This window comes from Bombina bombina, chromosome 5 (genome assembly GCF_027579735.1).
Source record: "Bombina bombina isolate aBomBom1 chromosome 5, aBomBom1.pri, whole genome shotgun sequence".
Classification (NCBI taxonomy): Eukaryota; Metazoa; Chordata; class Amphibia; order Anura; family Bombinatoridae; genus Bombina; species Bombina bombina.
The window spans coordinates 195,410,695-195,427,375 of NC_069503.1; the positions used below are offsets into that span (position 1 = coordinate 195,410,695).

Here is a 16,681-nt window from a genome sequence, read left to right on the forward strand (position 1 = left end):
ACAACACATAATATATAATTAAACCAAGTTAAATGAAGAAAAACATTTGCTAAACAGCATTATAAACCTAATAAAATAGTCACACAACACAGACTTTACTTGCATTTTTCTGCAAACAGTTCTTTCTATGCATTCCAATCTGGACTGATTTATAGACAGGAAGATCTTGTTCATTTGCAAGCTGCTTGATAGCTCAGGTCTGGTTAAACTGATTAATTTCAGCTTGCTTGGCTGGCATATCTTTGCAGCAACACAAGCGGACAGCTCCATCTACTGGCTATTTTAATCAATGCACTGCTTCTCAATGCTTTTCAATAGCAGTCACATGACTGAAAAAAAAGGTTGATTTCTCCAACATTGGTGTGTCCGGTCCACGGCGTCATCCTTACTTGTGGGATATTCTCTTCCCCAACAGGAAATGGCAAAGAGTCCCAGCAAAGCTGGCCATATAGTCCCTCCTAGGCTCCGCCCACCCCAGTCATTCTCTTTGCCGTTGCACAGGCAACATCTCCACGGAGATGGTTAAGAGTTTTTTGGTGTTTTAATGGGGATTATACAGACTTGTCTCCGATGATTCAAGTAGATCAAAAGACCAGAGATTCACTCCGTTGGTGGCTGACCCTGGACAATCTGTCCCAGGGAATGAGCTTCCGCAGACCAGAGTGGGTCATTGTCACGACCGACGCCAGTCTGGTGGGCTGGGGCGCGGTCTGGGAATCCCTGAAAGCTCAGGGTCTATGGTCTCGGGAAGAGTCTCTTCTCCCGATAAACATTCTAGAACTGAGAGCGATATTCAATGCTCTCAGAGCTTGGCCTCAACTAGCAAAGGCCAAATTCATAAGGTTCCAATCAGACAACATGACGACCGTTGCATATATCAATCATCAGGGGGGAACAAGGAGTTCCCTGGCGATGAAAGAAGTGACCAAAATAATTCAATGGGCGGAGGATCACTCCTGCCACTTGTCTGCGATCCACATCCCAGGAGTGGAAAATTGGGAAGCGGATTTTCTGAGTCGTCAGACATTCCATCCGGGGGAGTGGGAACTCCATCCGGAAATCTTTGCCCAAATAACTCAATTATGGGGCATTACAGACATGGATCTGATGGCGTCTCGTCAGAACTTCAAGGTCCCTTGCTACGGGTCCAGATCCAGGGATCCCAAGGCGACCCTAGTAGATGCACTAGTAGCACCTTGGACCTTCAACCTAGCTTATGTATTCCCACCGTTTCCTCTCATTCCCAGGCTGGTAGCCAGGATCAATCAGGAGAGGGCCTCGGTGATCTTGATAGCTCCTGCGTGGCCACGCAGGACTTGGTATGCAGACCTGGTTGATATGTCATCAGCTCCACCATGGAAGCTACCTTTGAGACAGGACCTTCTTGTTCAGGGTCCATTCGAACATCCGAATCTGGTTTCCCTCCAACTGACGGCTTGGAGATTGAACGCTTGATTTTATCAAAGCGTGGGTTTTCAGATTCTGTAATAGATACTCTGATTCAGGCTAGAAAGCCTGTAACTAGAAAAATTTACCATAAAATATGGAAAAAATATATCTGTTGGTGTGAATCCAGAGGATTCCCATGGAACAAGATAAAAATTCCTAAGATTCTATCCTTTCTACAAGAAGGTTTGGAGAAAGGATTATCTGCAAGTTCTCTAAAGGGACAGATCTCTGCTTTATCTGTCTTACTGCACAAAAGACTGGCAGCTGTGCCAGATGTTCAAGCATTTGTTCAGGCTCTGGTTAGGATCAAGCCTGTTTACAGACCTTTGACTCCTCCCTGGAGTGTAAATCTAGTTCTTTCAGTTCTTCAAGGGGTTCCGTTTGAACCTTTACATTCCATAGATATTAAGTTACTATCTTGGAAAGTTTTGTTTTTGGTTGCTATTTCTTCTGCTAGAAGAGTTTCAGAGTTATCTGCTCTGCAGTGTTCTCCGCCCTATCTGGTGTTCCATGCAGATAAGGTGGTTTTGCGTACTAAGCCTGGTTTTCTTCCGAAAGTTGTTTCTAACAAAAATATTAACCAGGAGATAGTTGTACCTTCTTTGTGTCCGAATCCAGTTTCAAAGAAGGAACGTTTGTTACACAATTTGGACGTTGTCCGTGCTCTAAAGTTCTATTTAGAGGCTACTAAAGATTTCAGACAAACATCTTCCTTGTTTGTTGTTTATTCTGGTAAAAGGAGAGGTCAAAAAGCGACTGCTACCTCTCTTTCCTTTTGGCTTAAAAGCATTATCCGATTGGCTTATGAGACTGCCGGACGGCAGCCTCCTGAAAGAATCACAGCTCACTCCACTAGGGCTGTGGCTTCCACATGGGCCTTCAAGAACGAGGCTTCTGTTGACCAGATATGTAAGGCAGCGACTTGGTCTTCACTGCACACTTTTGCCAAATTTTACAAATTTGATACTTTTGCTTCTTCGGAGGCTATTTTTGGGAGAAAGGTTTTGCAAGCTGTGGTGCCTTCCGTTTAGGTAACCTGATTTGCTCCCTCCCTTCATCCGTGTCCTAAAGCTTTGGTATTGGTTCCCACAAGTAAGGATGACGCCGTGGACCGGACACACCAATGTTGGAGAAAACAGAATTTATGCTTACCTGATAAATTACTTTCTCCAACGGTGTGTCCGGTCCACGGCCCGCCCTGGTTTTTTAATCAGGTCTGATTAATTATTTTCTCTAACTACAGTCACCACGGTACCATATGGTTTCTCCTATATATATTTCCTCCTGTCCGTCGGTCGAATGACTGGGGTGGGCGGAGCCTAGGAGGGACTATATGGCCAGCTTTGCTGGGACTCTTTGCCATTTCCTGTTGGGGAAGAGAATATCCCACAAGTAAGGATGACGCCGTGGACCGGACACACCGTTGGAGAAAGTAATTTATCAGGTAAGCATAAATTCTGTTATTCTGAAACGGTGCAAATTGAACCGTTGTAAACCGAGGGCCACCTGTATTTGCTTCTTCAGATGCAGTCTTTGGTAGGCAGCTGTCTCAGTTTGATTCTGTTTGCCTATAATTTGAGTTTTTTTAAATTTAAGAAAACGTATTATTTTGATTTAATTTTTTCAACGGAAGTAGCCGTTTTTATTTTATCCCTCCCTCTCTAGTGACTCTGTGGATTTCCACATCTTGGGTATTGTATCCCATACGTCACTAGCTCATGGACTCTTGCCACTTACATGAAAGAAAACATAATTTATGTAAGAACTTACCTGATAAATTAATTTCTTTCATATTGACAAGAGTCTGAGACCCACCCTTTTTTGTTGTTTATGATTTTTTGGTATAAAAGCACATTAATTTTTTCCAGTTCCTCTTTTTTGTAAGCTTTTTTACAAACTGAAGTATGTGTGTAGTGGGAGGTGTATTTATAGACATTTTGAGGTTTGGGAAACTTTGCCCCCTCCTGGTAGGAATGTATATCACATATGTCACTAGCTCATGAACTCTTGCCACTATGAAAGAAATAATTTATGTAAAAACTTACCTGATAAATTCATGTTTTTGCCTGGAATCTCCCTTTAACCCCTTGGCTGCCAGAGAGCGGTGTCACACAGTAAAATAGCAACTCTCTTGGACAGTCGAAAAGTTAAAAGGAATTTGCTCTGCAGAAAATGTTATGCTAATCATGGTTTTTAAATGCCAACCCATTAACATCTGCAAATTTATGTAAAGCATAATCAATATATTATATTCTCAGCAAAATAAATGTTCACAATTTTTTTACTGGGTGATGATCATCTTTCTTTAAAAGAAATACACAATATATTAGTATTGTGGCGATTTTTAGTTTTCATAATTTACGCATTCTGCATTAAAGGGACATACAATTGCATACTTTCATTAATTTTTTGCATTACTGACCCTAGCTTACTCTGTGTTTAACCCCATGAATTGTTTATACACAGGTAAAGTCTAGGTAAAGATAAAGCATTGCATCTCTTTGGCAGGCCCCTCAGATAATCAGGGTTCACAGAAAAACAAACATAGCTCAGCACCTGATACAACCCTCCTGGGTAGTGCACGCTGGACTGGGGGCCACAGCCAGGTTCTTAGTATATATAGCACAAAGTTTACGTCCACAGCACTATTGATTTGGGAAAACTTTTAATGAAACATACAGACAAGCAAAAAACAAAAGTGACATTTTCGGGCTCACACGCCCTTAGTCTCGTATCTATCCCCTGTTATAAAAATGTTTTTTAAAAAAATGTTTTGTATTATTATCTACTAGGGGGAGTTGTTCATTGTTTGTATAGATTTTATTATGTTTAAAGTTAATACTTTAAGTGTGTGCTCATTTGCTGAAGCAGCCTTTAAAGGTAACACAGGTATACACAAAAACCATGCATGATTAAGGGCGTGTGAGCCAGAAACATCGCTTTTGTTTTTTGCTTGTGTGTATGCCTCATTAAAAGTTTTACCGAATCAATAGTGCTGTAGATGTGAAATTTGTGCTATATATAATCAGGGTTGGCATTCACATTTACCCCCACTGACCAGTGTCTTTCTGCTTTGGAGCTGCAAGGCTTTGTTAATCGCATAGTAAATTCAGTCATTCAAATATTTAATGCTTTTAAAGAATTATTGCGCTTTTTAAGCAGTCTTTGTATGTTAAACCATCAGCAGATCTGTCGCATTGTTGTAAGTTGAATTTTTAAACTGTTCACATTGGTGTCTCTTTAATTCAGGAGGATACTCTGCTGACCACCCTGTGATAAAAATCTTTTGGAGAGTTGTTGAAAACTTTACAGAAGAAGGAAAAAGAAAACTACTGAAATTTGTGACCAGCTGTTCTCGACCACCGTTACTAGGGTTTAAAGTAAGTCTCTAGATGTCTGACTTTTATTTAGAGATGTAAGGATGTATTATGCAAACTCTATCATATGAATAGTATAAGAAATCTGCCTTTATTTTGCCTTGTGAGTTTCATGAAGGAACTTTACAATCTCTTTAGAATGTATCATTTGCAGTTCTTTAATTCCAGATGTCCTCTTGTTTTTTTTTGTTTTTAAACTCTGTTTGGTCTTTAGGAACGTTAAAGCCATTGTTTTCTTTCATGATTCAGATGGAGCGTACCATATATAAAAAAAAAAATATCTAATTTTCCATTATCAAATTTAATTTGTTATCATGAGAGTACCTAGGTAGGTAGTGTGCACGTGTAGAGAACTATATGGCAGCAGTTTTGCAAGAATACTATTGAGCTTTAGGTGGCAGCAGTGTTTGCCCAATGTAAAAAGGATTCTTGCATAACTACTGCCATGTAGTGCTCCACACATGCATGCTCCCTAGCCTGCTCACATGCTTTTCAATAGAGAATACTAAGAGAACAAAATAATAGAAGTCAATTGGAAAAAAAATGGGTTTTTTTTCCATTTGTACACTTTCTGAATCATGAATGGAAAAAAAAAATCTGTTTTCATATCCCTTTTATGGGAGGCTGGCATCTCAACTACATAGCTTTATTTTGATGATATTCTTCCTTGAAAGGATAGTAAACTTTACATAATTTATGTCATATGAAGGAGCAGTAATTAAACATGATAAAATGTTAATTCTTTCCTATGGCATGGAGAGTCCACAACGTCATTCCAATTACTAGTGGGATATTCAACTCCTGGCCAGCAGGAGGAGGCAAAGAGCACCCCAGCAAAGCTGTTAAGTGTAACTTCCCTTACCCATAATCCCCAGTCATTATCTTTGCCTCTGTCAATGGAGGATGTGCGAAGATGGTGTCTGCAGATATTTAATCCTTTTATGGGTATTTTTCCTTGCATGCAAGGATTGGTGTCTAGATGTGTCCACGTCAATCTCTTTAGTAAGAGAAGTTGGTGGCTTTTGGCATTTTAAAGGCAGCAAAGTGGTCTTTGCTTTACTTATAACACTTTGCTACCCCTTTATAGAAAGCCAGAGTTGGTTGCTATGTTGTTTCTTTTCCTACAGGTCCATGACAGGGAGTGGAGTACCTGTCACATCTAAGTAGCCGTTATCTGTCCTGCAGCTTGATCTAAGGTAAGTGCCTTTGCTTTCTAGGTACTGAAGGACAGCAGCACTTAAGAGGTTAATCCTCATATGGATCCATTTTGGGACATTAGTTATCCTTATTAGTTAAGGATACATCTTATGGACAGATTTATTGACACTTTATGTGTTAAAGATTTCTAGTCACAGTGAGAGACTTAAGAGAGTTCACTTGGCTAAGGGGACTTAAAGGATTTAACTTTATTTGTTGCAACATAGGCTTTGACAGCTACGACAGACATGATTGGTTTATAATACACATAGGTTATGAATAACGGTTTTACTTTATCAGCCATTTACTGGGCTTTAACAGACATATTGAGGGTAACAGTTTTACTTTATCAAGCCATTTACTTTTTTCGTGCACTTTTAAGTGGCACATTTCTTTTTTGACCTGCTCACGTGACGACCAGACTTCCGCTATAGCGGAGGTTAGTGAGACTGTTCTGCGTAGAGGATCAGTGTTGGCTTTGCGATTTGTCTTTTTATCATCAGCGGATCGTTTGTTATTTATAAGTCCCTACTAAATTTAAAAATTCTTTTATTTTTCACTAATTTGGTTAAAGCTAAATGTTGTAGTTATGTATTCAGAATTAGATCAGTCTATGGCCTCTAGTTATGAAGGTCTGTCGGACCTGATCCGACAGTGCGGATCAGGTCCGACAGACCTCGCTGAATACGGCAAGTAATACGCTCGCCGTATTCAGCATTGCACCAGCAGCTCAATAGGCTGCCAGCAGGGGGGTATCAATCAACCCGATCGTACTCGATCGGGTTAATTTCCGGCGATGTCTGTCCGCCTGCTCAGAGCAGGCGGACAGGTTATGGAGCAGCGGTCTTTGTGACCGCTGCTTCATAACTGCTGTTTCTGGCGAGCCTGCAGGCTCGCCAGAGACACGGGGCTTCAAGCTCCATACGGAGCTTGATACATATGCCCCTGGGTCTGTGTATAAATGCTTACTATGTTTAGAGGCTCATATTGTCCTGCCAATGCAATTTTGTTCCTCGTGCTTAGCTAAAACTTTAAAATGTAAAGACTCCCTTCTGAGCCAAGTGTCTCTCAGAATAATGCTGTGCGTGACATGCCTCAGCTTTCTCCTCAAACGTCCCAAGCCTTAATTGTTTCTCATTGTGTGCCTTCTGTGTCCTATCAACCTCCTGGGGGAGGTTTATTTACCTGGGGATTTTGCCACTCAGATTACTTCTGCAGTATCTGCGGCTTTGTCATCTTTCCCTTCTTCGGGTAAGCGTAAGAGGAAATCTAAACATTTATCTGTAAGCAAGGTTTCTGACTCCTTTCTCAGATGTCTGATGAGACGGATACTTCAGTAGCTACTGAAGGTGAAATCTCAGACTATGATACTATGGGTGAAAAATCTTGTGAATCTGAAGAAGTTGATTTCAGATTTAAACTTGAACAGCTTTGTTTACTACTGAAGGAGGTTCTAGCTACCTTGGATGACTCTGAACCTTCAGTTGCTTTCAATTCTAAAAAGTCTTCTAAACTTAACAGAGTTTATGATTCTTCTGAGGATGTTTTTCCTGTTCCAGACAAGATGTCTGAAAATATAGCTCAGGAATGGGATAAGCCAGGGGTTCCCTTTTCCCCTTCCCCTGTTTTTAAAAAGATGTTTCCTGTTGCTGACTCCATTCGTGACTCATGGCGCACTGTGCCTAAAGTAGAAGGAGCTATTTCTACTTTAGCTAAAAGAACCACTATTCCTATTTTTCCTATTCCTATTTTTTTTGTCAGGCTTGGATACGCAATGTGCCAGATCCGTGTGCTGTGGACATAGTGTCCCAGGGTTACAAAATAGGATTCAAGTCTTGCCCTCCAAGGGGCAGATTTCTCCTGTCAAGACTATCCTCAAACCAGGTGAAGCGGGAGGCAAGGTCTAGGATTCTATTAATATCTATTTGTGATTCCCACAAATGAGGGAACTTTCTGTCCCATCCTAGATCTAAAGTGTCTCAACAAATGCCTCAGGGTTCCGTCCTTCAAGATGGAAACTATTCATTCCATTCTTCCATTGGTTCAGGAAGGTCAGTTCATGACGACCATAGACCTGAAGGACGCGTATTTACACATTCCCATTCACAGGGATCATCACCAGTTTCTAAGGTTTGCCTTTCTGGACAAGCATTTAAATTTATTTGCTCTTCCGTTTGGTCTTGCCACTGCACCTAGAATTTTTACAAAGGTTCTCGGAACTCTATTGGCACCGATCAGATCCCTCCCAGGTTATTGCTGTGGCGCCTTATTTAGACGACATCTTGGTTCAGGTGTCATCTTTTCAACTAGCAAAAGAGATGTTGTTGTCTTTTCTACATTCCCACGGCTGGAAAGTGAACCTGGAAAAGAGTTTTCTAGTTCCTACTACAAGAGTGTTTCCTAGGAACAATCATAGATTCCTTGTCCTTGAAGATTTTTCTGACGGAGGTCAGAGAATCCAAACTTCTTGCTGCTTGCCTTTCTCTTCAGTCTGCTTTTCATTCAACAGTGGCTCAATGCATGGAGGTGATTGATCTGATGGTGGCTTCCATGGACATCATTCCTTTTGCTCGGTTCCACCTGCGACCGCTGCAGCTTTGCATGCTCAGTCAATGGAACGGAGACCATTCAGATTTATCACAGAGGATAAATCTGGACTCCCTAACAAGAGACTCTCTCTCGTGGTGGATTTCACAGGAACATCTGTCTTGAGGCACTTGCTTCCTGAGACCTTCCTGGGTAATTGTGACTACAGACGCCAGCCTGTCAGGCTGTGGAGCTTTTTGGGGTTCTCTGAAAGCTCAGGGCCTGTGGTCTCGGGAAGAGTCTTCTCTTCCCATAAACATCTTGGAGTTGAGAGCGATCTTCAATGGCTTGAAAGCTTGGCCTCGGTTATCTTTAGTCCGGTTTATCAGATTCCAGTTGGATAACATCACCTCAGTGGCTTACATCAACCACCAGGGAGGAACTCGGAGTTCCTTGGCCACGAAGGAGGTGACTCGCATTCTGCAGTGGACGGAAGCTCACGATTGTCTTCTATCTGCCATCCACATTCCAGGACTGGACAATTGGGAGGTGGATTTTCTGAGCAGACAGACTTTTCATCCCGGGGAGTGTGCTCTCCATCCGGAAGTGTTCTGCAGGATAACCCTCAGGTGGGGGGTTCCGGAGTCTCGTCATAACGCCAAGCTTCCAAAGTACGGTTCAAGGTCAAGAGATTCTCAGGCCCCCCTGATAGATGCTCTGGCGGGTCCTTGGGATTTCGGTCTAGCATACCGGTTTCCTCTGTTTGCTCTCCTTCCACGAGTCCTTGCTCGTATCAAGCAGGAGAGAGCATCTGTGACTCTAATAGCTCCTGTCTGGCCTCGCAGGATCTGGTTTGTAGGTCTGGTGAAGATGTCATCTCTTCCACCTTGGAGGTTACCTCTGAGGAAGGACCTTCTAATTCAGGGTCCGTTCCTCCATTCAAATCTGGATTCTCTGAAGCTGACTGCTTGGAGATTGAACGCCTAGTCCTGTCTAGACTGGGTTTTTCGGAAGCGGTAATTGATACTATGCTTCAAGCTCGTAAACTGGTTACTTGCAGGATCTACCATAAGGTATGGCGTAAATACCTTTTTTGGTGTGAAGTTTCTCCTGGAGTAAGGGGAGGATTCCACAAATGTCATAGTTTCTTCAAGATGACCTGGAGAAAGGTTTGTCAGTCAGTACTCTGAAGGGTCAGATTTCTGCACTGTCTATTCTTTTGCACAAAGGTCTGGCAGATTTACCAGATGTTCAAGCTTTTGTTCAGGCCCTGGTCACAATCAGGCCCGTGTTTAAACCTGTTGCTCCTCCTTGGAGTCTTAACCTAGTTCTTAAAGTTTTGCAGCAGGCTCCGTTTGAGCCGATGCATGTTGTTGATATAAGGTTATTATCTTGGAAGGTTTTATTTCTCCTTGCCGTTTCTTCTGCTTGCAGAGTTTCTGAGCTTTCAGCTCTGCAGTGTGATTCCCTGTACCTTATTTTTCATGCAGATAAGGCGGTCCTTCATACTATATTGGGGTTTCTCCCTAAGGTGGTGTCGGATCGAAACATTAATAAGGAAATTGTTGTTTCTTCCATTTGTCCTAATCCTCCTCCTCATAAGGAACATCTTTTGCATAACTTGCATGTTGTGTGCAGTTAAAGTTTTACCTACAAGCTACTAAAGATTTTCGTAAATTTTCTGCCCTGCTTATTGTTTTCTCTGGAAAGCGTAAGGGTCAGAAGGCCACTTCTACTACTCTTTCCCTCTGGTTAAGAAGTATGATACGTTTGGCTTATGAGACTGCTGGACAGCAGCCTTCTGAGAGAATTACGGCTCATTCCACTAGGACTGTCTCCTCTTCTTGGGCTTTCAAAAATGCAGCTTCTGTGGAACAGATTTGCAAGGCGGCAACATGGTTCTCTTTGCATACTTTTTCCAAATTCTACAAATTTGATACTTTTGCCTCGGCTGAGGCCTCTTTTGGGAGAAAGGTTCTTCAAGCGGTGGTGCCTTCTGTTTAGGTCTTCCTGTCTTGTTCTCCCTGTCTTGTTCTCCCTGTCTTGTTCCGTGTCCTCTAGCTTGGGTATTGGTTCCCAGTAGTAATTGAAATGATGTTGTGGACTCTCCATGCCATAGGAAAGAAAACAAAATGTATACTTACCTGATACATTTCTTTCTTTCCGGGCATGGAGAGTCCACAAACCCGCCCTCTTTTTTAATTCTAATTCAGCAGTTTTTTTGGGTAAACCTCAGGCACCTTTTCACCCTTATGTTTCTTCTTTTTCCATTTTCCTTCAGCTGAATGACTGGGGATTATGGGTAAAGGAAGTTACACTTAACAGCTTTGCTGGGGTGCTCTTTGCCTCCTCCTGCTGTATATCCCACTAGTAATTGGAATGACATTCTGGAATCTCCATGCCCGGAAAGAAAGAAATTTTTCAGGTAAGCATAAATTTTGTTATTTCTTTTCACGTGAAATAAGATTATGCTGAGTGCTTATTGGCTAATAAACAGAACTCCAACTACTTTATTCCTGGACAGTGAAACGCCTCTCAAACATAAAAGAAAACATGATGTTTTTGTAGAGCTGTCACACAAACCTTTGTAACAGAGATATCGTTTATACCTAGAAACATTTTGGCTTTAGAATGAACTGACATAATATAAAGTGTCAAAAATCACAAGTGAAGCTCTATATAATAAATAAATATATGAAGTATTGATGATACATAAATGTCTGTTCTCATTTCAATAAAGGATATATGCACATATTCCCATTACATCAATATCCAATTGTCACATATCTCACAATTCTTAAACAATGGAATCCTCAAAGTCTATTGATTACACACATTCGTAGGAGCTATAATCAGTTATGTCTCAAATTCTCTGGCCTGTCTGACTGTCTATCCACATATTCTCATTAGTTGGCTGGAGTTATAGGGACATTATACACTAGATTTTTCTTTGCATAAATGTTTTGTAGATTATCCATTTATATAACCTATACAGGTATTTTTAAATAACATTGCACTGATTTTCAGTCTCCTAACCAAGCTACTCCAGCTTGTTCCTGTTTGTGTAAAGAGTATTTTCCTATGTGTGGAAGGGAGGGGGAGTGTCTTCTCTTTTTGGTATACAACCCCTTTCAGTGGGTGTTCCAGCTAACCTTTTCAACAGAGTTAAACTGGGAGCTTCTAAGTAAGTTTTTAAACGGTTTTATACTGGATTTTTATATCGGTATCTGTGTATATTATTCTTTATAGTAGTGTCTATTACATGCAGTTATATGGAAATTGGTGTATACTGTCCCTTTAAGTACCTGAAAGAAGCCTTTACTGCATGAGGAAAACCTCTAGGGTTACTTGAAAACTTGGCTCTAAAACATTCTTCTTTACAATGAAGCTAAATCATTTTTCAGGTGTCCGCCATCCAATAAAGAGACCTAAACACCTCACAAGACATTACTGATGTCTTGCTATAGAATAACCAAGTCAAAATATTTTTTTTAAACAAATTAATATTTTATCTTCTGCAGTGGTTTTTAAGTAGCCAAATTCCACCCACCACGTGCTTCATATGGAGGAGCCAATCAGGGCTTGAGTTTACAAGCAACAAGGCTAGCCACGGTCATGAAGATTTCAGAGCTAAATTACACATGAAAAAGGTGCAAAATAAATTAACTATATTGCAAAGCTGTTTTACTACGCACAACTAAACATTTTATATAAAAAAAATGTCAAGGTATTTAAATAACCACTGAACAATGTAGTATACTAGCATAATTAATAAATGCATAATAAATAGGCAATGAAAAAGCACTGTATTTCACATGAAAAGTAGATTTTTTTTCTGGCAAACTCCAAAGTTAGTTTTATTTTCCTTTCCACTGCATCATGTGACAGCCATGAGCCAATCACAAAATGCATATATATGTATATCCTGGGAATCTTGCACATGCTGAGTAGAAACCAGTGCCTCAGAAAGTGTGTATGTAAAAAGATTGTGCATATTTAGATAATGTCTGTAAATTGGAAAGTTGTTTAAAATTGCTGCTCTGGAAGCTCTGAATCGCCCTGACTTATTTTGGGAAACCGCAAAAGCGGTCTTAAGGGGAGAAATTCTGGCATACACCATCACACGAAGCAAAAAACTTAAAAAAAGGGAGAATGAGCTTTTACGTGCAGTGACAAATGCATATAATTCTTATTTAATCGAAAGCACACAGCTAAACTGGGCTAAGTATATCGCAGCGTTAGGAGAAAGGGACTCATTGCTGTTGTTTAAATCAACACAAAAGGACATCAGATTTTCTGCAAAATTACATAGGCATGGGAATAAATCAGGTAAACTGCTGGCAAAACTTCTTAAACTGGAAAAGGGCTCTCAGATGATAGACGCATTAAATGTTAATGGTCAAAAAGTTAGGTCTTCTGAAGACCTTACCAGAACCTTTTTTAACTATTATACGGACTTATATAACTCTGAACCTCCGAATATCACACAAAGAGATGATTTTTGGAAAAAGATTTTGCATCCCTTAATACCTTCGGGGGCACTAGAACAGTTGTATTCTCCTATAACCAACTTAGAAGTGGCCAACACAATTAAAAATTTACCCTCTAATAAATCTCCTGGCCCAGATGCACTCCCTAATGAATTTTACAAAATAACTTCACAAAGTATAACACCCTATGTAACTGCTCTATTTAATTACATATATGTGCAGGGCAATGAGCCTACGGCAAATTTTTCAGCATCCTACACGACGTTGCTTCTAAAAAAAAGGGAAAGACCCAGTATTAAAGGAATCTTATAGACCTATTGCTCTCATGAATTCAGATTATAAACTTTTAACTTCCATATTAGCCCAACGGCTGCAATTAGTTCTACCTCTTATTATTAACCCTGATCAAGCTGGGTTTATAAAGAATAGGAATTCGTCCGCTAAAATCAGAGAACTCATGCTTATTATTTATTATCTTAGAACAAATGATGGCTCAGATTCACTAGGGGAGGGGCCTAACATGGATCAGGCAATTCTAGCCATAGATGCCGAGAAGGCTTTTGACTCGGTTCAGCACGACCATCTTCTATCTTCACTAGAGCAATTTGGGCTGAAAGGGAATTTTCTTAAGTTTGTCACAAATCTGTGCCGTAAAGCATCTACAAGGATGATAGTTAACGGGTCTCTCTCACAGGATATTCTCCTGCGGCGAGGGACTCGGCAAGGTTGCCCCCTGTCCCCCCTCCTTTTTGATATTGCTATCGAACCGCTTGCCATATCAATAAGACAGCAATTAGAGGGAAATAAAATAGGCAGTCACGAATCAAAAATTGTACTTTATGCAGATGACATTCTGATCTATATGACTAACACCAAAACAAATATACCCAGACTTCTTCTAATCTTAGAACAATTCGGATCTTTTTCCGGATACAAGGTGAATGTCACAAAATCAGAATTTCTCTGGATTAAACAGACTAAGGAATCATGCATAAATATACCTTTTTCCATAGTCCAGGATTCATTTAGATATCTAGGAATTATGATATCTCCGAACCCTGATAAATGGTACTCCCTAAATATTACACCAATTATAAATAAAATTAAAGATACTTTTAAAAACTGGCATAATTTACCGCTGTCCCTTTCGGGACGAATAGCTGCTTACAAGATGATTTTACTTCCAAAAATACTCTACATTCTTCAAAATACTCCTTTAATTCTTAGGAAAAAAGATCTGACATCCTTTGACTCAGCCTTGCGGTCATTTATATGGCAAAACAAGAGGTCTAGAATTTCCCTGCAGAAGCTCTATCTCCCCATTAAATATGGGGGTCTAGCTTTACCTGATCTTAAGGCCTATAATTATGTCTCTCTGGCTCGCATAGTAACAGATTGGATATTTTCAAAAGATTACATTACTAATAACAATCTTGAAAAAAATATAACAAATCCTGTCTCTCTTGTTGCACTTATTCACGCTAATGTTGGTTTTATACCTCTTGCATTAAAGAAATTGAGATCTATATATAATCCAATTTTGGCATGGAAAAAGATGTGTAACAGGCTAGTTATAGAATACCGAGTCTCAAGATATCTTCCACTTCTGGGGAATCCTCAATTCCCAGCAGGTCTAAATTCAGTACTCTTTTCAAAATGGAAGCATGAGGGTCTTGCTAATGTAATACAAATAATAGACTTGGAAAGACAATGTGTTTAAACATTTGATTCCCTTAGGCATGAATTTAATCTCCCGCAAAGAAATTTCTTTGCTTATCTTCAAGCGAGACATTACGCTCAAAAACTGATAACTGATCACGGCTGGAATTGGTCATTGGGAAATATCGAAAATTGGTTGGTATTAGTTAAAAATGGATGCATGTCAATTACTCCAGGGTATAATGCCCTAGTCTCAGACCCCGGAACATTGAACCTGGATAAGCTGTGTATCAAGTGGGCTGCACTATTAATGCAAGAACTAGATCCCAAATTATTATATTCTTCAATTCAAGTTGTTATGCAAACAACTCTTTCCTCAACCTGGAGGGAGTCCCATTTGAAAGTAATTCATATGTCGTATTTCACTTCAGAAAAAGGGTTTAAATGTGGAAATGTTAATTTTGCTAGTTGTCCTAAATGTTCTTTTCCTTCCGCAAACCTTCTGCACATGACATGGACCTGTCCAAAAGTTAGAAACATCTGGCTGAAAGTCCAATTTTGGCTTCGCAAAATACTGAATAACCCCTCTCTGACAATATCTGCAGTAGATATGGTTTTCCTTTTTTCGGAGAGTAAGCAAAGTAACAATAAAATTACTAATCTGACTATACTGGCCGCTAGATATCTCATTTTAAAAAAATGGAAATTACGAACAGTCCCTAGCATACCAGAAATTAAAAATTGCCTAAAGAAGCAATGTCTTCTTGAGCAAATTGATACTAATACAGATAACAACCATGAAATTACCAGGTTTTTTCTTAAATGGTCAATGTTTATAAAAGCACTCCCGCCAAATGAAATTGAATATCTAATACACCCTTTTCGGGATTCCGACCTGGTGTTGCTGGGGATATGGTAAATTAGCTCCCTTTTCCCTTTATCCCCTTTTTTTTTTTTTTTTTTTTTTTTTTGTTTCTGTCTTGTTTTGTTTTGTATAGCCTTGTTTCGCTCTATTTTTTTTTTTCTCTTTTCTCTCCTCTCTCCTTTTTCTTTCTTTTTTCTTTCATTGTTAAATATAAAATCTCAACAATGTACACCTAAAACTGAACAGAAATCTAATTTTTGTGTTAATAGAAATAGTTTATCATACGTGTTATGTATTTCATTATCATGCCCTTTGTGTGGCTCCAAATTATGTTGGAACATTGTATACATTGTTGATTGTAAATAAAGAAATTAAAAAAAAAAATTGCTGCTCTATCTGAATCATGAAAGTTTAATTTTGACTTGAGTGGTCCTTTACTGTCCTTTTTTTTAATATGGGTTTACAAAGTTTTAAAATGATCCAGCAATTTGTGTTTAATACCATTACACAATTGCCTCTAACATTGACATATGAAGATGTTTAACTGAAATCACTGCGTTAAATTATAAATTGTTTCCAAAGAAGGAACCGTCTGTTAAAACCATATTTTGTACCGTACATTGGCAGTGTGTTGTGGTGATGGGACCCAGAACTAGTCCTCTTGGTTCTACTTCAGTACTCATAAGAGAAAACATATTTAATATATGTTCACTCTTATTGTAGTAATATTTCCATTAATAATTTCTTATATTCTTGCCTTTTAAAAGATCTTATCGCACAATTCTAAATTAAGCTCTTGCGTAGCTTTGATCTTGGTCTTGACATTTTGCATTAAAAAACAATTTGAGGATTATCCTGTCGATCATAAAGGTGGGAACTTCACCTTAACCCAGGATAAATATACAGGAATAAGCCAAGAACAAACACAGTCTGAAGGAAGTATAGAAATAGCACATGAAAGACCTCACTTGCTTACTATTGGATTACTAAACAATTATACCTTTTCCTTTCAATAAGTAAGGTTGACTTTTTGCAAACTATTTAAATAGTGAAGTGAGAATGTTTGTTTTGCCTTAATAATTTATCAATCTTTTATTTGCCGAAATAGTTTTAATGCA

The 16,681-nt window shown here is 39.5% G+C and overlaps 1 protein-coding gene across 2 annotated transcripts in view; it reads left to right on the forward strand.

Annotated features, from left to right (window-relative positions):
• The window catches only part of UBE3C (ubiquitin protein ligase E3C), a 551,478-nt gene that overhangs the window by 511,694 nt on the left and 23,103 nt on the right, over positions 1-16,681 (forward strand). For both annotated transcript variants that reach the window (XM_053713824.1, XM_053713825.1), the window contains exon 23: positions 4,699-4,829. In XM_053713824.1, coding sequence (XP_053569799.1) covers positions 4,699-4,829 — 131 coding nt within the window. The remainder of the gene's footprint in view (positions 1-4,698; positions 4,830-16,681) is intronic.